Here is a 26,809-nt window from a genome sequence, read left to right as displayed (position 1 = left end):
ACACACAAAATGCTGGTGGAACACAGCAGGCCAGGCAGCATCTATAAGGAGAAGCACTGTTGACATTTCGGGCCGAGACCCTTCCTCAGAACTAACTGAAAGGAAAGATAGTAAGAGATTTGAAAGATTTGACTTTCAAATCTCTTACTATCTTTCCTTTCAGTCTTGGCCCGAAACGTCGACAGCGCTTCTCCCTATAGATGCTGCCTGGCCTGCTGTGTTCCACCAGCATTTTGAGTTATCTAAAAATGTTCTCAGTTTGTGACCAATGATGATTTGTGGGCCCTGCTTTTTGCAACTTGGTTGCTAATTACGTCTATACTGTCTACCGGACGGTTTTTTAGAATGAAAAATGTTCCTAATTCCAAAACCACGTTGTGGACTTTCCCTTTAATGACTGGGGCTGAAACAAAAGGAGCGGAGCCGCCCTGTCAATCAATACTGCGGACCAATTAACAACCAGGGCGCGATCCGCTAGTAATAGACACGGAAAACAGCCAGTCGTCGTACAATGTACGAAATATTATACGATTGGTATGCATTTTATCCAATTGGCAAGCACGGGAGGATGGCTTTCCTACTGTAACCAATCAACTGGGGGGAAAGGCGGGTTTTCCGGTTGATCGCGCGCGCCATATTGGAGAGGCTGATTTTCAGAGTGAAGGAGGTTGTACGCTCCCGCATTCCGGGAGGAGAAATATAGTTCCCAAGCAGTTAAGGGAAATTAAGCGAAGAGAAGTTTTTGACTGAAAGTCGTGTCATATATATACGCACATTCGCAGTAATTCTAGATTGACTGCCGTGTTTATAAAACGAGAGGATCGTTGGCCAAAGGTTGTTGCTGTGCGGCGCAGTGATACGGCGGCTGCGTGCGGCGTAGCGGAGCGGAGCGCCGCCATTTTGTTTCCCCGAGGTCAGGCGGTGCTCGGGTGGCGGATCTTGCTCGTCGGTTGTGATTACCTGGCCCCGGTGATTAGCGGCGGGGTTACTGGCCACGGTTGCTGGGGCGACCCCGGTGTGTGAGGCACCATGACCCAGTTCCTGCCGCCGAACCTGCTGGCGCTGTTCGCGCCGCGGGACCCGGTGCCCTACCTGCCGCCGCTCGAGAAACTGCCGCATGAGAAGCAGCACAGCCAGCCGTACTCGGGCATCGCACGTTTTGTCCGCCACTTCGAGGTGCGAAACTGAGGGGAGGGAGAGAACGGAGTAGGGGTTGAGGCAATGAGGGGAGGGTGGGTGCTGAGGGAGCGGGAGGGGTCAGTGGGGAGGAATAGAATAGGGGAAGGGGTGGTGGAAGGAGAGGGTTGGGTATAGTGAAAGAGGTGTGGGTTAGGAGAGGGCGAGGTGGGCCTCGGGGTAGTGGGTAGGTGAGGGGACATTGAGGTGTCACAGTGAGGCCAAGGGGAATGGGATGGAGCGAATTGGGGGTGGGGTGGGGGTAGTTATGGGTGGGTGCATTGGGGCTGGGGGGGGGGTCAAGTGGTTTTGAATGCTCGTGTATTGGGTGAGGTTGTACCTGGGGAAGGGGTGCTTGTGAGGGTGTAATTGTGATAGAGGAAGGAAAGCATCACCAGAGGGAAAAGTGTGCACTTTTGTGGTACTGGAGGGGGTGCCATTAGAAGAGTGGGGCTAGAGGGTTGGGGCCAGGATGGAATGTTGTAGGCTGCTCATGGAGGAACTGGCTCTGGATTGCCCATTGGATATGGGGTCAAATCTGGTGCTGTGGGCTTCGGTCAGCATACTGAGATGGTGAAATGGCATTTGGTAAGGTTATGAATTAGACATGAATTTGCACAGGAATACAGAAGAGTGAATCGGTAAAAATTGAGAAATGGAACGTATTGTGGCAGGAATAATTTTTAAAAGTTCCGAATAATAAGAGATTACATATGTAAGGTGTATTAGAATGGGGGTCCTGTGTGTAAATGCTGGATACTGTGCTCTTGGGGCAGTATCAATCTCCATATTTAATCCAGGGCATTGCTACTTTGGAAGCCATTTGTTTATTAGCCATGTCTACCTGGAATAGGTGGGTTCTGAGGCTTTTGAACTCTTCCTCAAAAGTGGGTCAGAGGCAGATGGTTGCAATTGGGGACAGAATGGAGTGTGTTGACGTTGCAAAGCAGGCTTCTGAGCCATGTGGACAACTGCTTTTAATTTACCAGTTGATATGGGTGTAATCTGCTCATCTTCCATCCTGTAGGACCCCAGAGATGCCCCACCTCCAACCAGAGCCGAAACGCGTGAGGAACGCATGGAAAGGAAGGTAAGTTTGTGTTCAAGTCCTAATTGAAAATTGAGTGCAATGGCAATGGATGGACTGTCAGTGACCTTCAACAAAACCATCTCCAAAAATGCTGCAGTTGTAATTATTTTGGTTGCCACTTTTATTTCATCTTGTTTATTCTTCAGCGATAGTAGCTCGTGATGCCACAGACTTCAACATTTGTTCAAGTGGGCCTTAGAGACTACTTAGTCTCTAAGGCCTTCTTAGAGACTTGTTTCACGTAGCATCATCGTTACTGAGCCATTACAATTAGATTGGCAATAGTTTTAGTCATTGCTAGAAAATTTTTATGACCATTTTATACTTATAGGGATAAACCTGAACAAAATTCCTCATATTTGAATACTTTGTTTAAAAGAATATGATGAATACTTACTGATTCCTAAAAATGCTTTTAAGTACTTGAGTCAAATTTCCTACACATTATGATCAGTATGACATTTTGTATCTTTTATGGCTATTTTCCTTCTGCAGAGACGTGAGAAGATTGAGAGAAGACAACAGGAAGTTGAAAATGAGCTTAAAATGTGTAAGTATATTGAGTGTGGAACATAAAAAAGCAATCCAAGTAATACAATGTGTAGTAAACACATGGTGCCTTTTACTGACAAAATTGATCTTGCCCTTGACATGTGCTAGTGCTCTTCAGAGGTTTGGTTTTCACGTTGCATGACGCGTTAATCTTATTCCACTCTTTTATCAATTTGATTTGCGGATGGTTGTATTCAAGTGAAAAATGTCTTTGAATAAACAATCCCATTGTTTTGCAAATAAAAATTTAACAAGAGTACACTTGGACCTGGCATAGCACTGATTCATTACAATGCAGATATTCAATTCTTTATTGAAATTTTCTTGAATAACAAAAATTAATTCTAAGCAACACTTAAAACTTCTCAAGCAGCCACCAATATAGTAAACATTCAGTCAATGAGAGCACTTTACATACGATCTGAGCCATTCACAGCCAATTACATATTAGTTCATACTCTGCTTCCCCCACATGTGCAAACATTCTTGCTCCCTCGCCAGTTTATTCTGTTTTTTCAACCATAATGTCTGGAAAATGGCCTGCAACCTCCAGAGACACCTAAGATATTAAAGAAAAGTATTTGCATGGATGTGAGACTCCTAATATTTCAGGCAGAACCAGTTATCCAAAATATTGAACAGGCCAATGAAGTGGGATTAGAGGATGTTAAGGGTAATGATGTTGGAGTTACTGCATTCTCATAGTGCGAGCCTTAATAATGAAGAGCTTCGAGAATTGGCAGAGCAGTGCATCCCGGGTAAATCTGAGGACATGGACAGAGAAGCGGAAACACCAGCAAAAAAACCTCACCTCGAAATTCCTCAGCACTAGAATCACCATGATCACACAAGCCATGGACCAGTTTATCAGTAATGACAGTGACCTGAGAGCACAGCAATAAGGCAAAGGAAGGTGTTCTCAACATGATTTCCTGCTACTGAGAACTGCTTCATGAAAGGAAATTTAAGAAAAGGCAGTCAAATCTTGACTCCTACTATCAAAGTTAGAGAGGACCTGCAGTCTGGTTGCTCTAAAATGTAACCACCACCTGCTTCCCTCAGGTGCTGCAGCGATGTGTTTCTGCTCCACTGATGTACAGATTGGGCCTATTTGGGTGTTTGTCACTCCACGAGTTACTGTGCATACATAAAATAAGATGTCTTGGGTTTTTTTTAAATCAGGCACACATGTCCATTTACATGATGCTATAATGACCCTGCATTGTGCTGGTTTACACAGCACACCACCTCCAAGCATTAAGCTGTGTCTGAATGGAATTTTAATACAGGATGAGTTGAACTTGATTACTTTTTAGCTAGGGTGTTTTTATAAAGCCTTTATTATAGTAAAAGGTCCCAAGCCATGAGGTCCTTGCCAGGTGACCAAATGCCTTATTTGCAAAGGTAGAGCTGCTTGTTAAAGGAGAAAAATTGTTTGAGATGGGAATCTAGAACTTGTGTCCCAAGTAAGATGTATGATTTCTTACTGCGTCAAATAAACCAGTGTTTTTGGTTGACAGGGGATCCGCATAACGATCCAAATGCACAGGGTGATGCTTTCAAGACACTGTTTGTTGCCAGAGTGGTGAGTTTTCTACTTGCATTCTGTTTTCTGGTGGGGTTGTGAGTCGTGAAATGCTGCATGAATGTAGATACTAATCAAGGTTTACTTTTCAATGATGATTGGCTTATGGCTCTACCCAGGCTTCCTATTGTGCAGTTAAAAGTGATAGTGCATTTTGAATTTGCTAAAGATGTCTCAGAGCAAATAAAGGTGGTTTCTGCCAAGAATCTTTTGATGCATAGCAAAATAGCCACCTTAAAATAAGTTGTCTAATACTTATTTTCAGAAAGCATTATGAGATGAATTATATCATAGAAGAACATGCTTGATAGTATTTGGGACAGGGTGCAATCATATAGTTACCGGACAAGTAATGCCCAGATTATTGATCGAGACAAATTCTAATTCCCTTGTGGGACCTGATAAATTCAATGTAATTAGAACATAGAATGGTATAGCACAGTACACCTTTGTCCCATGATGTTGTGCTGACCTGTATAAAGTTACTCTAAGATCAATGTAATCCCTCCTACACAGCCCATCACCCTCCATTTTTCTTTTATTTGTGTGCATATCTAAGAATCTCTTAAATGTTCCTGTTGTAACAGCCTCTACCACAATCCTCAAATGTGTTCCATTACTAGCCACCATTTAGAACAAAGCACTGCCTCTGATATTTCTGCTAAACTTTCCTCCATCACCTTAAATTGATTGGCTTTGGTATTGGCTATTGCTGCCCTAGGAGAAGATGCTAGCTGTCCAATTTATCTATGCCTCTCATAATCTTGTACACCTCTATCTAGTTTGGTATAATTCTCTTTCACTCTAAAGAGAAAAGCCTTTGCTTGCTCATAAGATCTGTTCTCCAATCCAGACAGCATCTTGGTAAATCTCTGCACCCTCTATAAAGTTTTCACATCCTTCCAAAAATATGACCAGAACTGAATACAATGCTCTCAAGTGTGGTCTGACCAGAACTTTATAGAATTGTACATAACCTTGTTTCTCTCGAATTCAATCACCCAACTAAAGAAGGCCAACACATTATAAGCCATCTTATCCATTCTATCAACTTGCACAACAGCTTTGAGGGATCTACAGACTGGGACCTCAATAACCCTCTGTTGTTCCAAACTGCTTAGAATCCTGCCATTAACCTTGAACTTTGCCTTTAAGTTTGATCTTCCAAATTATATCATCTCACGTTTTTCTGGATTGGATCTACTATCTCTTTACCCAGCTCTATTATCCTCTTGATCCCTTCTACAGTATCCACAGCACCACCATCCCTCGTGTCATCTATGATGCATAAAATTGTATTATAAAACTGAAATTGTTAACAGTATCAATGAAGCTACAGCATTATAAAATATTCATCTTGTTCCAAAGAAATGATTTGGTGCTGTTTGTGTGACTCCATTAATGTCCACATTCAGAAGCAAAATTAAACGACACCTGTAAATTCATCTTGGTGTACACCCAAAGTACATGTGCCTCCTTTTTGTTGTTATTGTGCATGCTATGTTTAGTAGTTACTTTATTTTTGGTACTTATGTTTGAAGTTGCCTAGTTTTAATATTTTCAATCTCAAGACTACATGCAAGACATCTGAGAAAAAGTTACGTCTTAATTGCCTTGATTGATTGTACACTGGTTCTATTCTTAATAAGTTGGTGCTGGATTGAATTATCACCCTTTGGTGTCATTTCGGCCTGGAGTGACCTTGGAGAATGAATATGGCTTTTCTTTGAGACACTGCAGGAAATCTGCCACACTGACAGTAGTGGTGGAGTAAAGAGTAATGCTGTAGCTTCATTAGTACTTTTTGTAATTTCATTTGGAAAGATCATTTGGAATGATCAATGGCATTTATCAGATATGGGCACTTTTGAATTAATAATAGCTACTTAGAGCTAATGTTCTGTTTAGTTTGAAGACTTTTTAAAGATGTAATTAAGTTGCTCTTTACATTTGCTCTTCATTTCAGAACTATGACACAACAGAGTCCAAGTTGAGACGTGAATTTGAAGTCTATGGTCCTATTAAAAGAGTATGTATTGTGATAAAATAATGCTTTAAACCATGGAATTGGGCGGATTAAAGGTGTTCTAACTTTTTTTTTAAATTTGCATGTTGCATATGTCCTCAAATCCACGAGAGTTCAACAGGACCTTTGAACAGGATATGAACACGCAAATAAGTATATAACTGCTCTGCAACAGACTGCAATTTGCTTGTGAACATGGTTGTCATATAATTCTATCATTGTTTGGCTGGTAGATAGTAGGCAGCAATTGGTTTTTTAAAAAACTTGCTTATGCTAAAGTAAGGCCGAAATGCTCAGAAACTAATTTTTACAGGAAAAACATTAAGACATCACTCGCTGGTACGGGAATTAGACTATAAGACATAGGAGCAGAATTTGGCCATCTGGTCATCGAGTCTGCTCCTCCATTCAATCATGGCTGATCCCTCTCTTGTCTTCCCCCCCCCCCCCCCCACCTCAACCCCAGTTCCTGGACTTCTCCCCATAACCTATAATGCCATGTCCAATCAAGAACCTTTCAATCTCTGCCTGAGATAGACCTAACGACCTGGCCTCCACAGCTGCATGTGGCAACAAATTCCTCAAATTCACTACCGTCTGGCTAAAAAAATTTCTCTGCATCTGTTTTGAAAGGGCATCCCTCTATCCAGAGGCTGTGCCCTCTTGTCCTGGGCTCTCCCACCATGGGAAACATTCTTTCCACATCAACTCTGTCTAGGCCTTTCAACATTCAAAAGGTTTCAATGAGATACCCCCCTCATTCTTATGAATTCCAGAATCATCAAACGTTCTTCACATAATAACACTTTCATTCTGGGAATCATCCTTGTGAACCACCTCTGGACCCTCTCCAGTGCCAGCACATCTTTTCTAAGATGAGGGGCCCAAAACTGTTCACAGCACTCAAGGTGAGGCCTCACCAGTGCCTTATAAAGCCTCAGCATCACATCCTTGCTCTTGTATTCTAGACCTCTTGAAATGAATCCTAACATGGCATTTGCCTTCCTCACCACCAACTTGACCTACAAGTTAACCTTAAGGGTATTCTGCACAAAGACTCCCAAGTGCCTTTGCATCTCAGATTTTTGTTGGATTTTTGTTTGTCAGGCAGGATTTTCCCTGAAGGAAGCCATGCTGACTTTGTAGTCTTTGTAGCTGACTTTATCTTGTCCTGTGTCACCAAGTACTCCATTACTTCATCCTTAATATTGGTCAGGCTAACTGGTTTATAATTTCCCTTCTGCTGCCTTTCCCCTTTTTTAAAGAGTGGAGTGACATTTGCAATTCTCCAGTCCTCTGGCACCATGCCAGAGTCCAGTGATTTTTGGAAGATTGTTACTAATGCCACTACAATCTCTCATGCTACCTCTTACAGAACCCTATGGTGCAGTTCATCTGGTCTGGGTGACTTGTGTACCGTTTGGGTCTTTTAGCTTTTTGATCACCTTCTCTCTTGTAATAGTAACTGCACCCACTGCTCTTCCTTCATACACTACATCAGCCTTACTGCTAGTGTCTTCCACAGTGAAGACTGATGCAAAATACTCATTTAGTTCATCAGCCATCTTCTTGTCCCCATTATTATTTCTCCTGCCTCATTTGTTTGTGGTCTTAGGTCCACTCTCATTTCTCTTTTATTTTTAACATACTTGAAAAAACCTTTGCTATTCACTTTGATATTACTCACTAGCTTGCTTTCATATTTCATCTTTTTCCTTCTAATGTTTTTTTAGTTGTTTGTAGTTTTTAAAAAAACTTCCCAATCCTCTATCTTCCCACTAATTTTTGCATTGTATGTCCCTTCTTTTGCTTTTACAATAGCTTTGACTTTCCTTGTCAGCCATGGTTGTACTATTTTATCATTTGAGTATTTCTTCAAGGCGTTTGACCGCAAGTCCCTACAAGGACTGAGAACTGCTGAGAAGATCATCAGAATCTTTCTTGCGGTCATCAGAGTTATTTATCAGGAGTGCTGTGTATGCAGTGTCATCGTTGGTCCCTCCCTTGTGTCCAAAAATATCTGAGCCCCCCACCACCATCACCAAAAGACAATAGGTACTGTAGCATTAGAACAAGAACTGTTTCTAGATGGGAAATAGCTTCTTTCTCATGTCATAAGACTACTGAACTCTCTTAGCACCACTTAGCTCTCAACACACATGAAGAATCAGTAACGTTATACTGTTTACTTTTTAACTGTTGCAAATGAATTTATTACTTTATTGTGTGTGAGAGTTATATGTACTGTTGTATACATTGGTCTCGAGGAACATTGTTTCATTTGGCGGTATGTATACCCATGTATAGTTGAATGACAATCAATAGAACTTGAACTTACAGTGCTTTTTTGGTTCCTTAAGATCTACATGGTATATAATAAACGGACTGGAAAGCCCCGTGGTTACGCTTTTATCGAATATGAACATGAGCGAGATATGCATTGTAAGTAATTTGTTTTTGTATGGGGAGGGGTGGGTTTTAGATAACTCGGCTTCTGTTCTGCTGCAGCCATATGTAGTACACGTTCTGGTTGTGCAAAATTAAGCTGTGTGCTGAGTGCAGACTTGAGCCTTTTTTTTTGCATCCCATTGCCTTCCCTAACTGGTTTAAACTTGATATGCTGGGATCTGCTCCAGGGTGGGATTAGGTTAGAGAAAAATTGTGCTTGAGTGGGGTTAGGAGTAACAGATTATGGTGGTCCCAAATGTATATACTACAAAACTTCATGAAAGTTGCTTTTGGTACATCAACCTGTATGCACTGTGGCTCTTACAAAAAATGTCCATGATCCAGTGGTGAGCAGTTGGCAGTGGAGTCCAAGTCATTGGGTGTACTTAAAGCAGAGGTTGATAGGTGGTTGATTAGTAAGATCAAAAGGTTATGGGGAGAAGGCAAGAAAATAGGTTTGGGGCAGGGGGGGTGGGTTCAACCATGTTCAAACGGCAGAGCATACTTTATGGGCCAATTGGCCTAATTCTGCTCCCGTGTCTTACGGGAATGTTTAATGTGCAGAAAGGTTACTCCACTAAAATATGTTTAGATATGCAAGAACCCTTTTAAAGATGGCATCAGGTTTTCTGATTTATTAATGTAGTCTCCTGCTTTACCCTAGGATTCAAACCAGTTTTAAATGTCAATGTGAGTACAGTTGAACCCTGCTAGTGTATGGCAGAATTATTCACGGTAGGCACCTCTTGGGTTGGTAGGAAGCGAGGCTAATTTCCCTCATTTAGGTCATGCTGTTGGGGCCCAGCTGAGAGGCTAAATTATTACTAAGTGGGTTTAAGTAATGAGACTGGTTTATTTTGATCTAGGGAAGTGTACCAAGCATGAATAGAGCTATCAACAAAGTTGAAATCAGCTTTGCCTTGTTAATGTAGACAGAATCCTTCAGTTAGTTGATATAGATTAGTTTTCAAACTAAACTCCGGTGGGCAAATTAAACAGAATCAAAGAGTAAGCCCAGTTAAACCAGTATATTGATAGCCATGCTTGCAAACATCACTATGCTGTCATTAAGAGTTGTCTGCTGTTTAATTGAACTTTGAAAAGCATTACATTATTAGCATAGTATTGCAGAGCCATTGAAGTGCTTGATTTCTCTACCTGAGAGGAGCATAGGGTATTAACCCTTTGGGTAATGGGCCTTTTTGCTTGATGTCCACAAAGTAACTTTTCAGAAGAAAAATATAATCGTAAGTTTTTCCTAATAAGTATCATGGAACTCCCATGTATTTGAGACAGCACCCTCAGGTTTTCTGTACTGAGATAATAGAAAAACTTCTCTTAAAAAAAAAAGTTATAGATCAGCCTGCCACTGCATTTCACAAACCAAGGCATGGTGCAAAACCTCACCACTGCTTAGAAAATGAAAGATACCTTCAGATGTTTGGAGCAGTTTTTTGTAATGGTTAAGTACAGCTGAATCCTGATAGACGCTCTCATGTGCCTATAAATACTGCAGTTCAGCTTTGTAGTTATCCTTAATATAGTACATACTTTGAGAATAAGTTAATGTAAGTAGTGCTTGGCACTAATATGTTTATCAAGACTCGGCTGTATTTACTCATGGGTGGTTTTGCTGATTGTAGCGGGCTGTTGAGCACTGCTACTTCAGTGATGGATGGTGTGGTAAGTATATGGTTTCTTCCAGTATATTGGAAGTCACGTAGTAATACAATAACATGTTAAAGATTTATCATACTGAGGACTTGGTTCACGATTCCTGCTTAACCATGGGAGTTTTTTTTTGTTGAGCAGCTTGAATCATGTCCTCCTGTTACAGTTCTCAGTGGGGAGAAATGCAGGAATTAATTGTGGAAAAATATAGGTGCTGCTGAGTGCATTTGGAATTCTGGCCCTATGATTTCCTGTATTTGAAGTTATTTTGGGGAAATAATTATAGGACCTGCGCCAGGGTGAAATGTTAACTACCTGGTTGCCCAAAACTATAGTTCTTTAAATTGTTAACATTTACTGGGGTCTCTTTTCCTTTGTGCTCTGTTGTTTTCCTTTCCTTTCTGATGGGAAGGGCTCAAGTGACTTGCTGTCTTAAGTGAAACAGCAGCGTTAAGGACATTTTCTCCTTCATGTATTTGAAGGTATACATGTCCTCATCAGTCTGAGCATTCACACATTCAGAATTGGTCTGTGTGAAGAGCAAAGGCATGCTCCCAATTGCCATTCATAGTGGGGGATTTTTTTGCATTTTAAAAGTGGAGACCTTTTGCATCATTGGACCCCTTTCACTGTTCTAAAAGTTCATGGAAACTTTCCCTTTGACCTTTTAAATGCAGTGTCAAAATAAATGGCACTTCAAAAATTATTAGCTGGACTTGTGTAAAAAAAAATTCATCTGAGCTCCTTTCATCAGAGCCTGGGTTAAGCAGGCAACAGTTCAGTATGGTCATAATTTGTAATTTCAGATCATCTTGTTATAATAAAACAGCTAATTGATAGTAATTAAAATAAATCTTCAATGTTATGTTTTGGCCATATGATATATTTGCATCTTTGTAAATCTCCAAACACTTACATTGTGCTCTATCTTTAAGATTGTCTACATAACACAGGCTTCACTGGGCTGGAAAAATTTTGCCTGGGTTTACTTAAATTTTGTTTGGCTCTTACTAAGAACAAAATAGTTCTGTGAAAGGGGTCTTGGTGCTATATTTTTAAAAATAGTTTGTTTGTGAATTGTGTACTGTTTGCAAGCAGGGGTATATATTAATTCTGTGTTATTTCTGTTGTCACTGCAGCCACCATTCTGATGGCAAATGCCACTGCTGGCTTGCAGCTGATGCTAATGCTCCCCTTACATCTCATTGTATGGTTGGTATATGGGTTTGTATGATGGGTAAGAACTCGCAATACATCACCACAGTGAGAGGAAAGAGAGATTAAAAAACAAGTAGATTAACTGATGCAGTGTGCAGCGTAGGTCAAGTAACACACAACACAAGGTAATACAGGAAAGTAAGTACTCTTGGAGGGAGGGATACTGGCTCTTCTGCGACTCATTAGGAATCGGCGCTTTGGGGTAGAGGAACTTGGTGCCTTGTCTCTCATTTCTGTCTTTAGGATCTGCACCCTTAAAGGCTTTTTATTAAAGCGGTTGCTTTGTGTTACTGTGGGAAAGAACGGTACAGCAGATGCTCAGTGTAGTTGTTTGTGTTTTCAAGTAACCTGTTCTAAATGAGCTACCTAGTTTGCTAATTTCATTTTGTACAAGTGGTAGATTTGTAAACTGGTGGCAGGAGTTGTGTGTTTTGCTGTTGACAGTCCTTGAAGAATTATTTGGAGAAATCAAAATCATTATTCAGGTGGAAACCGTTAGAGGAGAGAGGGGTAAATTTGAGACTTTGCAGGGAGTTTGTTTCTTCACTTAAACTGTTGTTACTTTAAGGGATAACTAAATGAAAATGAAAAATGGCATTAGTATTTTAGCCTGCATGTTGATCCAGAAAAATGATGAAAGAGTTACACAGCCTTAGATTTGATAATCCTTTGTACAGTATTGGTAACCCTGGGAAGTTTGCTTGTGAAAGTGGGAATCCAAAGAGCGCTAAATGTGAGTTTAAAGCTGTCTTGACTTGTATATAGCTCATGGCAGGATTTGGAGAGATGCTATGTACACCTTAAGGTTTGGAAATTAGGTTTATCTCAGACTTGGGTTCAGATTTACCAAGAATGCTTTGTTGAGACTGTCTTGTGAATTTTGTGAGAAAGTGTGCTTACAGCAAAGCAAATTACGCAGACCCTAGAGGCAGCCATGATCGGGTCACTGCACACTGCTAGAGTGGATTTGTTTAATTAATTTTAACTATTATAGCACTTTATCGTTTTCCATTTCTGGGAGGCATGAATAAGGGCTATACTATATAGGCAAAGTTTAAGGAACATAAATTTGAAACTTGAGCTTTAATTATTCACCTAGATTAATTTTACATTCTTCTCTATAAAATCCCCAAACATTTAACACAATCACACTTTTGTGTGTACATATGAATTTAATTTTCCAAAAATTCTGCCATTTTGAGAGATTTAAATGTAGGTTTTCATCACGGAGTGGAAAATCAATATTGCAAAAGCACTTGTGCAGCATCCATTTTATTTTTCTTATGTTGGGGTTGTAAGATTTGACAAGCCCCTCTAACTTCCTGAGTTGAAAGTCTAGAAGGTTTACAGTTTGTGTAGGTAGTAGGCTGGGCTATAACTTTGCAAGTTTATCAGTTTGAACTGCAGTTGTGAGAGCCTGACCAAAGCTACTTAATTTTCAGTTTTTTATAAAAGTTGCCTGGCTTGAACTTCAATGGCACTAATTCCTAACTGATTTTCGTAAGTGCTTCAGATGTCACTATCTCCTCAGTTTGTTGCAATATGTTCTTACAAGACTGTCAGTTGTAACAAAAAGAGGATAGCTAGAGAAAAGTTAGCTTCCTTGTAAGCTCCCGAACCTGTTCTGAAACAACTGTCTATTTCAGTTGTTCCAATATTAAATTACAGTAATGCTTTTCATCTCTAGTTTTGGCTTGCTTCTGCTGTCAATAAAATTGAAGCCAGTTTGGTGTGCCTGATGGCAACCATCTGTACTTCAAGCTGAATTTGTTATATACACAAGCACTTTGATTCTATGTAGAAAGTAATTGCATGATTTGTATTGTGTTTGGTATTTATAGCATTTTTGGATTTGGTTTGCTCTACTATTACATCCTTACAGATACAAAAGTGAACCATATAATTCTGTTGACTTTCCAGTTGATTTGGATTGGAGGCAGGCCAAGATCAGAGGATAGATGAGGTTTAGAAAGGGTTGCCCTTTGAATATTCTTATTCTCTCTTGTCTCTCTGAACCTGAGTATTTCCTTAACAATGAGTGGTATTGTACAAATTTATGCTAGATTGGAATTTAGCTTTAAGTGCCAGCTATGTCTGTTTTAATTGGGCAGAAATAGTTGGAGCTTTCAACTTGAGGGAACTCTACACTTTCCTTAGGAATTTAAAGGGGCTTTCACCAACTTTTTGGAAGGAGAGGTGGTTTGGAATTAAATTTGTGGATAACACTGCAGAAGTCACAACTGTATAACTTTGGGAAATATTTAGGAAATTAAAGTGAGATATTAGAAGCAAAATAAGGAGGCCAGGTTAACTGTAGTAATGCTGTTTCTGTTCCTAATCTTTGGGATCAAATCACAACATCTGGGCATTTACTAAAATTCTATAGTGGCTAGTTTCCAAAAAAACAAGGCACTCACAGATCTTGTTGGAAGCTAATCACGTGCAATAATATTTCTGAATTCATGATTATCAGAATTGTTAAACAAAGTACTGTCATCACATTGTTCATCAAGAACATCCTCCACTTTTCACACAGTTGAAGTGCTGAAAAATAATTGAAATTTAACCAAAGTTACAGTTGGTCTGTAAAAGGGTCAGGCCACTAATAATTTAGCAGCAGCATTTTCATTTTGGAGCTGCAACATCTTCTTTGGCTGGGGTTTATTTTTTAAACTGTTTAAAACCTCCCTCATTGTCTTGAAAGATATTCCCAGGTTGGAGTGTGATATAACTTGTTCTCCGCGTAATATCTTGATTTCTATCTGAATATGAAGTACTCGCTTTTATGTGTTTTCTGTCTTCTACTGTCTTCTGGGTATTCACTCCAATGCTAAAGAAAATGTTTTGAGGATTCCACTAATGACCATGTTTCTGGGAAACATCAAATAAACAATACCATCGTTTGCCCTGTGGGGAATAATATGCCTATTCTCACAATGTGATCTAAATAAATAAAACATTATTTTTTGAAACCCCACTTTTATAGCACATTTTCATCCTCTACCTCTGTCTTTCTTTAAAATTTATAAAGCTCTAATCTATGAAGATTGTAGGTCGCCAAAGGGGATTCTGCAGCTCAATTCCCATTCATGTGTACCTTAAACATTTACAAAGATATTTTTTAACATAAAGAACCATTTTTAAAATTGTTCAGAGAAAAAATGGTTGGCGAGTATATTTGAGCCAAGTGCTCAGGTAAGCTGTGTGAAGGGATTCCCTGTCTACATCGCGGAGGCCTTTGATACTCCAAGCAAATGGAAGCTTGCGAGAGCACAGAAGCAATGATGGATTGGTAAAACAAGATACTTTAACTACATTGGTAAAACATGGTAAAAGGTTTCCTTTTTTTTTCTAAAAAAAACAACGGATTGTCTGGCTTGTGTTGAATTTTTTCATTATAGCTCGAATGTTCAAAGAATACTTTATATTAAAGAAGGAGACTTGCCATCTCTACTCCTTGGTTTGGCAGGAAACTGGGCACTTGAGAAAATGTTTTGTGTATAATAACTGGGATCGGAGAGTATAATTTGGAACTACTTTCCATGTCGATGGTAAACTGAGATGTACTGTGAAAATGATGCATTAACTTTACACCTGGTTTAGGATCTAGATGTTCTGTCTGCATATATTAAACTATATCCTTCGAATTCCCTGAATTGAATTTCCAGAAATTGATATTTGTCTGTGTCTATCATTAAATTAATTGTCTTGATATTTGGAGAAAAAGCAACTGAGCAAGTAAATATTCCTGCTGCATTTTGGCTGTTGAGCAAGCTGTGATCATCACCACCTTATCCCTTTATAAACATTTTGATACAAAAAGATTGGTACCCTAAAAACCTGTTTGTGTTAATGGTTTCCCCCCTCTGACTTAGATAGAAATTCCAAAAAGCTCAGATTTGTCCACTTGTTAATATATTCTATTCAAGCTTTTTAAACCAGTGGACCAATTTTCCCTTATTATTTCTGGCAGATACAACGTACCTTGCATAATCAACTGCCAGACTTGTGACTATTGCAGTCTGAATATTTTGGTTTACATTAGATAATTGTAGTCATCTTCAGTTGTGGAGACTTGTGGTGCTCCTAAATTTTGGTAGTTAGTATAGGAGCACAACACCCTGTAGAATTAAGATTTTATCTCCCAGAAGTGAGATATTTCCTATTACATTTTCAGATATCATGGATACACACCGGCAGCTGTAATTTTTCTGCCCTTCAGTTTCTCTATTTTGTTACAATGACAGAGCTGTAATGAGCTTGGTTGTCTGCAGAATATTGTGTAATCTTGTGTCCTAATGAGAGGAAACTAAATTGGAATTCAACAATTTCATCTGTACAAGCTGTATGCAGCACGGACCAAAGTACCACACACAATTACAGTTTCTGGATAGTTTATCCTGTTCAAGTGTCATGTAAATATGCTGTAATCTGAAATTTTATAAATCCAACAGGTGGTAAAATGGTATTTGGCATCTTTATAATTGGTCTGGTTACATTTTGAGAATGTGGTTAAATGTTGCTACATAAAGGATCATTACATTTGGCCTTTTTAAAATGAACCACCCGATACTTTGAGCTGTTTTTCAATCTAAGTGGCAGTTGTTTGTTTCAAATAATGAAAACTATTCCATTTAATGAGTGTTGAAAGATAGAATCAGTTGTTTTAATGTACTAGTACAAAACATCCTATGGTAAGAGAAACAAAAATCCACTTAATTTATGTTGTGGATGAAATTCTGTAGATGTTGGTGTTCTTTGGACATTCGAATTGCAGTGACAGCTAAGTAAGTTAGAAGGAGGAAAAAAAACACAAGTCAGACATTTTTCGCTGATACAGATTTTTTTAAAAAAATATTATCCTTTGAATATGCTTGTTAAAGTAATCAAACGCCCGATGTAGAAAATTCTTTAAAAACCCAATCGCTGCTGAAAGCAGGTAAGATGCAGTAAGTAAAGGGTAAATCCTCAGCAGCAGAAAGTTACAAACAGTGGAAGTCGAAACACTGAACATTGTATCATCTGTTGGCGAGATAGCGCATCCCGATTTTCATGAGTGCAGGGGGCTAAAGTGCAGTTTTTGTAAGTAAACTTACAGGTAAAATCTCTTTTCTTTTGTTAGTGGTGCTGTGTAGTGCTTAATCAATTCATTTTTCCCCCTCTTTGTCCCTCTGGCTCCTGTTTTTATCCATTTTTCTTTCTCCCTGGTGGTGTATAGCGGATGGAACCCAAAATAAATTAACACAGGATCTTGCAACCCTGGTCAAATGGCCCAGTTTTAGTGTAACTGAGAGCATGATTCGATAATTTCTTTAGATATGAATAATGCAATGAATGAAATTAAGCTAGACTTTAGAAAAAGTACAAATTGCAATTTATCCTCCTGAAAATGCACTAATTCTGAAGGAGTAGTTTATCCTCTTTCAGAAGATTTTAGTCTTTAAATCAAATTCAGCAATACAATAGTAATGTAGCCCAGAAGGGTAAGGGTCTGGTTAGATCAAGGTGAAGGTTTACCAAGCTCATTCAAAGATGTTACATTGTGAAATTTTTCCTTGTCTAGTGTAACAAGATTGCATTAATTACATTGATTTTAAAGACTAGAATTGGGGTATTTAACTTAGGTAGTATATAAAGATTGCTTGAAGACACCACATCAAAGTGAAATTGTCAGCTCTTGGCGTGGGGTAAAAACTGGAAATATTTTTCAGATTTGATTCCTTCCTTTCCCATCTCATTGATTTGCTTGCCATAGTGGTTAGTCCCTGTTTTAAGGCCATAAGTGCATCTAACTGTGTTTGTGAAACTAAACTCCTGTTCCTTTTAAATTTGGGCCTGGTTGAAAGTCATCAGTTTGGGGTCTTGGGCACTCTTGGTTCTCTCTTGAATTAATAGTGCACTGTGAATTATTTTGACTGGGGTGTCCTGACACTCCTGTGGTTGAATACAGTTACAGTTAAGTACTGTGCGAGAATTTTCAGCCATTCAAAATCTGTCCTGTTCTCAGTGCTTACAGAATTGATTGAATTCCATTTTCTGTTGCAAGACAACCAGTGATATTATTTTTTCTGGTTTTTATATTTGGGGCTTAAATTTCCTCCTTATCTAGACAATGTTGTTTGAGTGAGTAAGAGTGCTTGAGTTTGAGTGATGTATTCAATTAACAGTTGTTCTAATAGATGTTCTTTCCCTTTCCAGGATGAGATCTCAATGGTTCAATGTTGTATACTAGCTAGGGTTGGCTCTTCCCTTTCTAATGAAACTGCATATGTCAATTTTGAGTGTCTAAAACTAATTGTTATAAGTGAAAACACAAAAACCGGTTTACTTGAATCCGGTGATATATTGAGAAAATGAGGAGCCAGCCCTGGATTTTGCATTTAATTTAATAGTCTACTTCCAAGTATTGAAGGAGGAGGGAGGCACGAAACAGAACTCTTCCCTGAGAGGTTTTGTTTCTGCGTGGATAGTTGATTTCTTTTTGATAAGGGGAGGGTTTGGGAGGGGGTTATCGTGTTGAATCTCACTGACTTTGGTTGCTGTTCTGGGCACGCTCTATTGCAGCTGCATACAAACACGCAGATGGCAAGAAGATTGATGGGAGGAGAGTTCTGGTTGATGTGGAGAGAGGCCGCACTGTCAAAGGATGGCGCCCAAGGAGGCTTGGTAAGTTGGAGCTCTCAGTTAATGAGCTGCTTAATAAGTTTTGTGCAGGTGTCCAAACTCCTCCCCAGTCGCAGGAGTTTGGTGTCTTCCTGGGGATTCCTCAAGATTATTAGTTGCTGTCTTGAAGGAAAACTGTACAAGCACATTGTTTTCAGTCAATTACTTGGATCCAAACTGTACATTTTATCGTATTGTCTTGATTTGATCTTTTGACTGGACTCACTTTTGAATTATTCGCACTGAACATGTAATCAAAACTAAATTGGGAGAGGTTCTTTAGAATCAGGTTTATTAATACTGGCGTATGTTGTGATTTTTTTTTAACTTAGAAATAGTGTAAGTAAATCAATGTCCATTTAGGAATCAAATGGCAGAGGGGAAGAAGCTCTCCCTGAATCGCTGAATGTGTACCTTCAGGCTTATTTAGCTCCTTCCTGACAGTAACAATGAAAAGAGAGCATGCCCTGGGTGATGGGTGTCCTTAATAATGGCCATTGCTTTTCTGATGTCTTGCTAGTACCAAATGGAGCTGACTAATTTTACAATGCTCTGCAGCTTTTTTCTGTCTGATATACTAGTTGAATGGTGTCGCAGCAACAACCTTGCAATCAACATCAGTAAGACCAGAGAGCTGATTGGGGACTTCAATAAGGGTAAAATGAGGGAACATGAGCCAATCCTCAAGCATCAGAAGTGGAGAGAGTGAGCAATTTCAAGTCCCAGGGTATTAACATGTGAGGATCTAAACTGGTCACAACATACCTGTGTGGCTATAGAGAAGGCAAGACTTCTTTAGGAGTCTGAAGAGATTTGGTTGTCACCTATAATACTTGTATGTTAAGGATCCAGTTGCAGAGGGAGATGCAGAGGCCTAGATTCTGTAGCTTATCATTCAGGACTGGGAATAATGGTATTAAACCCTGAGCTATTGTCAACAAACAGTGTCCTGACATAATGTTTGTACTGTCCAGGTGAGGCCACATGAGGAGCCATTGAGATTGTCTGCCATAGACCTATTGTGACGATAAGTAAAAAGGCAGTTGATCCAGGTCCTTGCTGAGGCAATTGTTGATTCGAGCCATGACCAACCTCTCAAAGCATTTCATCACTGTAGATGAGAGTGCTATTAGACAATAATCTTTAAGGCAGCTCACACTACTCTTAGGCAAAATATAATCAAAGCTAAATTGGTAGAGGTCCTTCACATAATTGTTGGCATTGGGGTTTGAGAGGAGACTTGGTTGCAGAGTATTGTGTCGACAATGGCCATGCTTTTGTTCCAATTCTTGGTATAATCTCCATAAAGGTACTTGGAAGTGATTTTCCTCTTTGTTCACTCCGTTTTTATGAAGTTGAGCATTTTCTACAGTGCAGTTCTCAATATTTACACCACTGTCCCACCATTTTTTGTTAATTGAAGCACATAAAGGAATTTCTGCATGATGTTTAGGAGTACAATATGTGCCATGCGTTAAATGCTGAAGCTTGATGGTCTGTTAGAAGTGGTGAATCATAAAGAGCAGTGATACTGAACTTGATTACTTCATGCAGTTGACATTTGCTCTTTTTTACAGGTGGTGGGCTTGGGGGGACTCGCAGAGGTGGTGCAGATGTTAATATTAAACATTCAGGTCGTGATGATGCACCACGATATGATGAGAGGTGAGGAATGTAACAGTACAGTAACTATTTGACTTTGCACAGGGGTGTAGTATTGAGTGAACTTACAAGTCAGATCAGCCTGCTCTATCAAATTTGGAAGTTTTTTTGACGTTTGGGTGAAAATGCTATTTTTCTAGAATCTCTTTACCTTCCAGAATTGGTGAACAAGTTACTCTTCGTTCCCCTTCCTTTCCAATCCTCAGAATCATAGAAAAGTACAGCGCAGAAACGTGCACCTTGGAACATCTGGTCTGTGCTGTTTAGACTGCCTAATCTTATTGACCTGCACCAGGACCGTAGCTCTCTCTTACTCTGTCATCCATGTACCTATCCATATTTCTCAAAAGTAGAAATGAAGCTCGTGTGTACTACACTGGTAGCTCATTACACATTCTCAGACCCTGTAAGTCTCCCCTCATGTTCACCTTAAACATTTTAGCTTTCACCCTTAACCCATGACCTCTAGTTGTGTAGTCCCACCCAACCTCTGGAAAAAGCCTGCTGCATTTACCCTATCTGTACCCCTCATAATTTTGTATACCTCTATCAAATCTCCCCTCATCTTTTACGTTCCATGGAATAAAGTCCTGCCCTATTCAATCTTTCTTTATTACTCAGGTACTCCAGTCCCAGCAACATCCTTGTAAATTTTCTCTATACTCTTTCAATCTTATTGACATCTTTCCTGTAGCTAGGTGACCAAAACTGCAAACAATACTAAAAATTAGGCCTCTTCAACATCTTGTACATAACATCCCATCTCCAAAGCCAGGAAGTCTAGCCATTCTTTACGTATATAAAGCTGAGCTTGTTTATATTTGCAACCACAATTAATTGCCCTTTGGAAGAGGAGTTTGGGTTTTGCTGTTGTAGCGCTGCAATAGGAAGGAGGGGGCTGTGTTGAGACTTAAGGTTTTGAGAAACCATCTTAGATGGCTATTTAATGTCATTCTGAAATTCCATCACAGCTTCGTCTGTATTATGCAGATTGCAAGCTAGGCTCAGTGAGGAAGTTTTGTACAGTAAAACTAATACTGCACTCTTGGGGCTTGGGTAGCAGATTTTTTTTCCATATCTTGTGCTGTTATAAACTTTCAGTGTATCTGAGTTTAAGGAGTGTGGGGAAATATATAAACTTAACTGTGTTCCTTCCTGCTTGCACCCTGGATCCCCATGTTGCATTTCCAGCTAATGAATCTGGATTACTAGAGTTTTACTACTAGATTATGTAAATCTCAGCAAACAATATTTACATGGCTGGGTTCTTGTTTTTTTTTGCAGGAGTCCTAAAAGGGTGAGAATGCAAATAGTCTTGCATTAATGTAATTGTATGAAAACCAATTGTTGCTGAACCTTGGGAGCCATTGCAACCAATTTGGACAGAGGTTCTTTAGTTTTCATGTAGTGTAATTAATTTGATTTCTACCTGCAGAGACAGAGATCGAGAACGAGATCGGGATCGTCGTGAATGCAGTGAGCGCAGCCGTGAAAGGGACAAAGAGCGTGAGCGGCGTAGAAGTCGTTCCAGAGAACGCCGGCGTCCCCGGTCACGCAGTCGAGATAAGGAGGAGAGGAAGGGGCGTGGTAGCCGTGAGCGAAGCAGAGAGAAGGACAAGGATAAGGAACGAGATCGCAAGCGGCGCAGCCGTAGCCGTGACCGTAAGAGAGAGCGAGATCGTGACAGGGATAAAGATAAGAAGGAAGAACGTACAGATGTAGAACAGCCTGAGACAGGTGATGGGCCCCATAATGACGCACAGCAAGTCGATGCAGCTGGTGAGCCAGTTGAACCAAAGCCCGATTCAGAAGAGAAGAATAGGGAGCGAGGAGACAGGGATAGAGATCGGGATAGGGATAAGGAGAGAGATAGAGACCGGGATCGTGACCGTAGGCGGAGTCACAGGGACAGGGACAAGGATCGAGACCGCGATAGAAGGAGAGACAGGGACCGAGACCGTGATAGAGATCACAAGCGAGACAGAGACCGGGACAGGGATAGAGATAGGAATAAGGAACCTGACAAGCTGCAAGACAATGGGGCGCCAGAGCAATACGAGGAAAGTAGCCTGGACTTGTATATTGACATGGAGTCACAGCCTGCGGAAGGATACATGTTACCTGAAAATGGGTATCAAATGGAGCCCCCTGCAGAGGGTTACTGATGGGGCCTATTCAAAGTGAACTTTTTAAAGTGGACCAATATTTTCATTTTCCTGTTTAACAGAAATCTGCAGCTTTTTTGTTGGTTTATGCTGTAGTGAAGGAAGTTTTCTGCACGACGAGTACTCATTTTTTTCTTAAGATGGGTAAGTTTTAGTGACTATATATAGATGGTTTGAAATCCTTCTCGAGCTTTGTGAAATTCAGTTGGTGAATGTTATGAAATTCCTTTTTATGGTGTAATACACAATAAACCCAATTCTAAAGCTGTGTGATTCATTTGTGTAATTTTATAGAGGTGTCCAACACGGAGGTCTTAGCCAGGGTGAACGTTTGCCCTATTGTGCACCTGTGATTTGAATTGCTTCCAGTGAGTGTAAGACCCTCAGGCAAAGGCTCCCATTTAGCATGCGCTATATTCTGCATTGCAGTCTTTACAAGTGTTGGATTAGGAGAAAATGGGCACTTTTGCTGCTGAGATGGCTACATCTTTTAAAAAATCTAATTCAAATTTGTCAATAAACCTTTACATGTCACAAGTGTTTGCCATTTCTTTGGTTTTGCTTTTCTGAAAACGGTATTTCATAATTCATGTTTTGGAATTTTGTGCTACTGAAGAACTTGTATGCCAGGAGTCTTTTGTCTTTGAGGCTTAGTTAAAATGTGAACTGCAGAGCTGAATATTTCAACACTTGGATGAGAATGCTGCCTTTGAAATATGTTTTGCTTGCTAAGTGGCAGTGACAGTCATTGAAAGTACAAAGATAATGTAAATAAGTCTTGTATCTGCACCTCAGCAGGTGACCAAGTCCAGTGCTCCCTTGGTGCAAAACCAGTGCCAAAGTGCAAGTAATATGTTCCTGGTGCTTCCTTAATATTCAACAAGATTGCAGTGTTAGAATTTCTCAGAGTAACATAGAGATCACTTTTGACTAGAAATTTATTCTTTGCCCACATAAGTATTACAGATTTAATGGTAGGTCAGTCAGTAGTATCCTGCAGCAAGTGACCTGCATCCATTTTTCTTAAGGGCTGTCACTGACAATCCAGCTTACGCCTGCAATGTAATAACAGCATTTATTTTGAATCAAGAATCCTGACCATTTAAGCTAGATGAGCTTAGCAGATATCAATGGAAAAATGATAGATTTTTAATTTCTCAAACATTGGACAGCCATAAATGGCTTGAATATGGTGGAATTTGTGTGCCAGGAATATTTACCAGAGAGGGGGCAACACTGGACTTCCTATTGGAAAATGGGGCTTAAGAGGCAAATTGGGAGAAGACGACTGCCTTGGTGGTCAAGGGTTAGAATAGGCCTCTTTAAGGGAATTCTTGGGAAATTAGTTCCAGCCTATCCACGTCCTATAGAAAAGATCTATATGGCAATGGTCTTGGTTGTCATTCCTGTGTCCCAATCAGCAGCAGAGATGGTGGAGAGGTTACTCGCAGGAGAGAGCGGATGTTTGGTGTCTTTCTGGCAATGGGAGTAGATAACAGGACAAGCAGAGCAGCCATTTTGGTGTAGGCCAGTGGTGAGAGTGAATATCAGGCTTCTGCTCAGAAGAGATGTTGGTTCTGGGTAAGTTCAGGTCCTTTTTTTCTTATGGTATTAAATAGCCATTGTGAGTTCTTCGGGCTGGATGTTGGGGTTCTGGAAGACCCAGAGCACTACATCTGTGTGAAGTACACCCAGCAGCAGCTGTATGACCTTCAGCTTACACAGAAGAATGAGGAGGTAACTGATTGGAGTTACAGGGAAGTGGTTGCCCTGAAGTTGCTGGAAGTGCGTAGCTGGGTGATGTCAGGAAAAGGAATGTGAAAGTGAATAGGCAACGCAGAGCATCCCAGTGGCAGGGGATTGCCTTAGAGATCAGGTTACTGGCACTGAGCACGAGTCCGAGGTGCAGAAGGGAAAGGGAGAAGAGGGGAATGGTAGTGACTGGGGAATAACTCAATAAATGAACAGACAGGAGAATCTGTGGAGGGGAATGGGACATTCGGATGGTATGTGCCTGCCAAGGTCGGATGTCCTTGCATCCACAGCATTTTGGAGAGTCAGGAAAAGCAGAGGTCCTGAATAGAATTTAGAGGGCTAGGCAGAAAGCTCAGGAGCAGGATAGTAAATTTCTAGATTGCTACCTGTGCCATGTGCCAGTGAGGGTAGAGACATGATTTGGCAGTTAAATGTGTGGCTGAGAAACTGGTGTAGGGCTTCAGGTTCTTGGATCATTGGGATCTCTTCGGGGTGAAGTATGACCTGTAAAAAAGGCACGGGGTAACACTTGAACACAAGGGGGGCGGGCAATATTCTCGTAGGCAAGTTTGTTAGAGCTGTTTTTGGCAGGAGATTTGGGAATTGGAGCAAAGGGACTCAGGATAGGATGGATGGTTAAAAATGCAGACAGCATGCAGTCAGACTGTCAAAGGACAAGCAGATGAGATGACAAAATTGCAGCCAGCAGGGTATCATACAGGGTAGCAAATACAGTACTCAGCATTACCTCAATGCACGGAGTATAAGAAATGAAGTGGATGGTCTTGTTGCGCTTTTAAAGGTTGTCGGGTGTGATGTTGCCGTCACTGAATTGTAGCTGAAGGATGGTTGTAGTTGGGAGCTGAATGTTTAATTTTACACATTGAGGGATAGGAAGGTAGGCAGAGGGGTTGATGTGGCTCTGCTGGTAAAGAATGGCATCAAATCATTAGAAATATGAGACAGGATTGAAAGATACTGAATCCTTGCAATTTAAAATAAATTTATCAGACAAGATTTTTCCTCAAGGAAACCATGCTTTGACCCATCTTGTCATGTGTCACCAAGTACTGTACTCCATCGCCTCATCCTTAACAATTGACTATCTTCCCAACCACTGGGGTCAAGCTAATTGGTCTATAAATTTTCTTTCTGCTGCCTTCCTCTTTTCTTGAAGAGTGGAGTGAAATTTGCCATTTCCTCTCGAACCAAGCCAGAATCCAGTGATTTTTGAAAGATCATTACTAATGCCTCCACTCTCTATTACTCTTTTGGAACCCTAGGGTGCAGTTCATCTGGTCCAGGTGACTTAAGCACGTTTAAATCTTTCAGCTTTTTGAGCACCTTCTCCCTTGTAATAGTAACTGGACTCACTTCTCTTCTCTCACATCCTTCAATACCTGGCTCCACAGTGAAGACTGAAGCAAAATACTAACTTAGTTCATCTGGCATCTACCTGTCCCGTTGTTACTTCTCTGGCCTCATTTTCTCATGGTCCATTATCCACTCTCATATCTTTTTTATATACTTGAAAACACTTACTATTTTGCTAGCTTGCTTTCATATTTCAACTCCCCCAATGTCTCTAGTTCTTAGTGTAGGGTTCTAAAAGCTTCCCAATCCTCTTTATTCCCACTGTTTGCTTTATTTTTTAAATTTAAGTTAAGAAACCAATGGTTAAAGGACCCTAATGGCATTTATATACTGGCCTCCAAATAGTTGGATGTGGTCTACAGATTACAACAGAAAATAGAAAAGGTGTGTCAAAGGGGAAATGTTATGATGGCCATGGGATATTTTAATAGACAATAGGTGCAGAAGTAGACCATTTGGCCCTTTGAGCCTGCACTGCCATTTTGAGATCATGGCTGATCATTTACTATCAATACCCGGTTCCTGCCTCGTCCCCATATCCCTTGATTCCCCTATCCATAAGATACCTATCTAGCTCCTTCTTGAAAGCATCCAGAGAAATGGCCTCCACTACCTTCTGAGGCAGTGCATTCCAAACCCCCACAACTCTCTGGGAGAAGTTTTTCCTTAACTCTCTTAAATGACCTACCCCTTATTCTCAAACCATGCCCTCTGGTACTGGACTCTCCCAGCATCTGGAACATATTTCCTGCCTCTATTTTGTCCAATCCCTTAATAATCTTATATGTTTCAATCAGATCTCCTCTCAATCTCCTTAATTCCAGCGTGTACAAGCCCAGTCTCTCTCACCTCTCTGCGTAAGACAGTCCAGACATCCCAGGAATTAACCTCGTGACTCTACACTGCACTTCCTCTACAGCCAGGATGTCCTTCCTTAACCCTGGAGACCAAAACTGTACACAATACTCCAGGTGTGGTCTCACCAGGGCTCTACAAATGCAAGAGGATTTCCTTGCTCTTGTACTCAATTCCCTTTGTAATAAAAGGCCAACATTTCTTTAGCCTTCTTCACTGCCTGCTGCACTTGCTCATTCACCTTCAGTGACTGATGAACAAGGACTCCTAGATCTCTTTGTATTTCTCTCTTACCTAACTCTACACCATTCAGATAATAATCTGCCTTCCTGTTCTTACTCCCAAAGTGGATAACCTCACACTTATTCACATTAAACGTCATCTGCCCACTCACCCAGCCTATCCAAGTCACCTTGAATTCTCCTAACATCCTGTTATATATGTCACACTGCCACCCAGCTTAGTATCATCAGCAAATTTGCAGGAAGATTGGGAAAATCAGGTTGGTAATGGAACTCGAGAGTGAATTTGTTGAATGCTTATGAGATGGCTTTTTAGAGCACTTAGTT

At 40.4% G+C, this 26,809-nt stretch overlaps 1 protein-coding gene across 1 annotated transcript; it reads left to right on the top strand.

Annotated features, from left to right (window-relative positions):
* The first annotated feature begins 694 nt into the window (after positions 1-694).
* snrnp70 (small nuclear ribonucleoprotein 70 (U1)) lies at positions 695-22,524 on the top strand. The gene is made up of 9 exons (XM_059953989.1): positions 695-1,176; positions 2,204-2,266; positions 2,762-2,816; positions 4,339-4,403; positions 6,370-6,432; positions 8,790-8,871; positions 18,331-18,432; positions 20,007-20,094; positions 21,527-22,524. The coding sequence occupies exons 1-9, from the start codon at positions 1,030-1,032 to the stop codon at positions 22,254-22,256; spliced, it is 1,395 nt and encodes a 464-aa protein (XP_059809972.1). The 5' UTR covers positions 695-1,029; the 3' UTR covers positions 22,257-22,524.
* Positions 22,525-26,809: the final 4,285 nt, after the last annotated feature.

The sequence above is a fragment of the Hypanus sabinus genome, chromosome 29, assembly GCF_030144855.1.
Source record: "Hypanus sabinus isolate sHypSab1 chromosome 29, sHypSab1.hap1, whole genome shotgun sequence".
Classification (NCBI taxonomy): Eukaryota; Metazoa; Chordata; class Chondrichthyes; order Myliobatiformes; family Dasyatidae; genus Hypanus; species Hypanus sabinus.
The sequence above is the reverse complement of the archived record's forward strand: the minus strand, read 5'-3'. Positions and strand labels throughout refer to the sequence as shown.

Bases quoted from the DNA above. Each gene is read 5' to 3' on its own strand.
- snrnp70 (XM_059953989.1), top strand. From the start codon at position 1,030: ATGACCCAGTTCCTGCCGCCGAACCTGCTGGCGCTGTTCGCGCCGCGG. The intron at 4,404-6,369 runs GTGAGTTTTCTA...TCTTCATTTCAG, and splicing joins CACTGTTTGTTGCCAGAGTG to AACTATGACACAACAGAGTC. The intron at 8,872-18,330 runs GTAAGTAATTTG...GCTCTATTGCAG, and splicing joins ACATGAGCGAGATATGCATT to CTGCATACAAACACGCAGAT.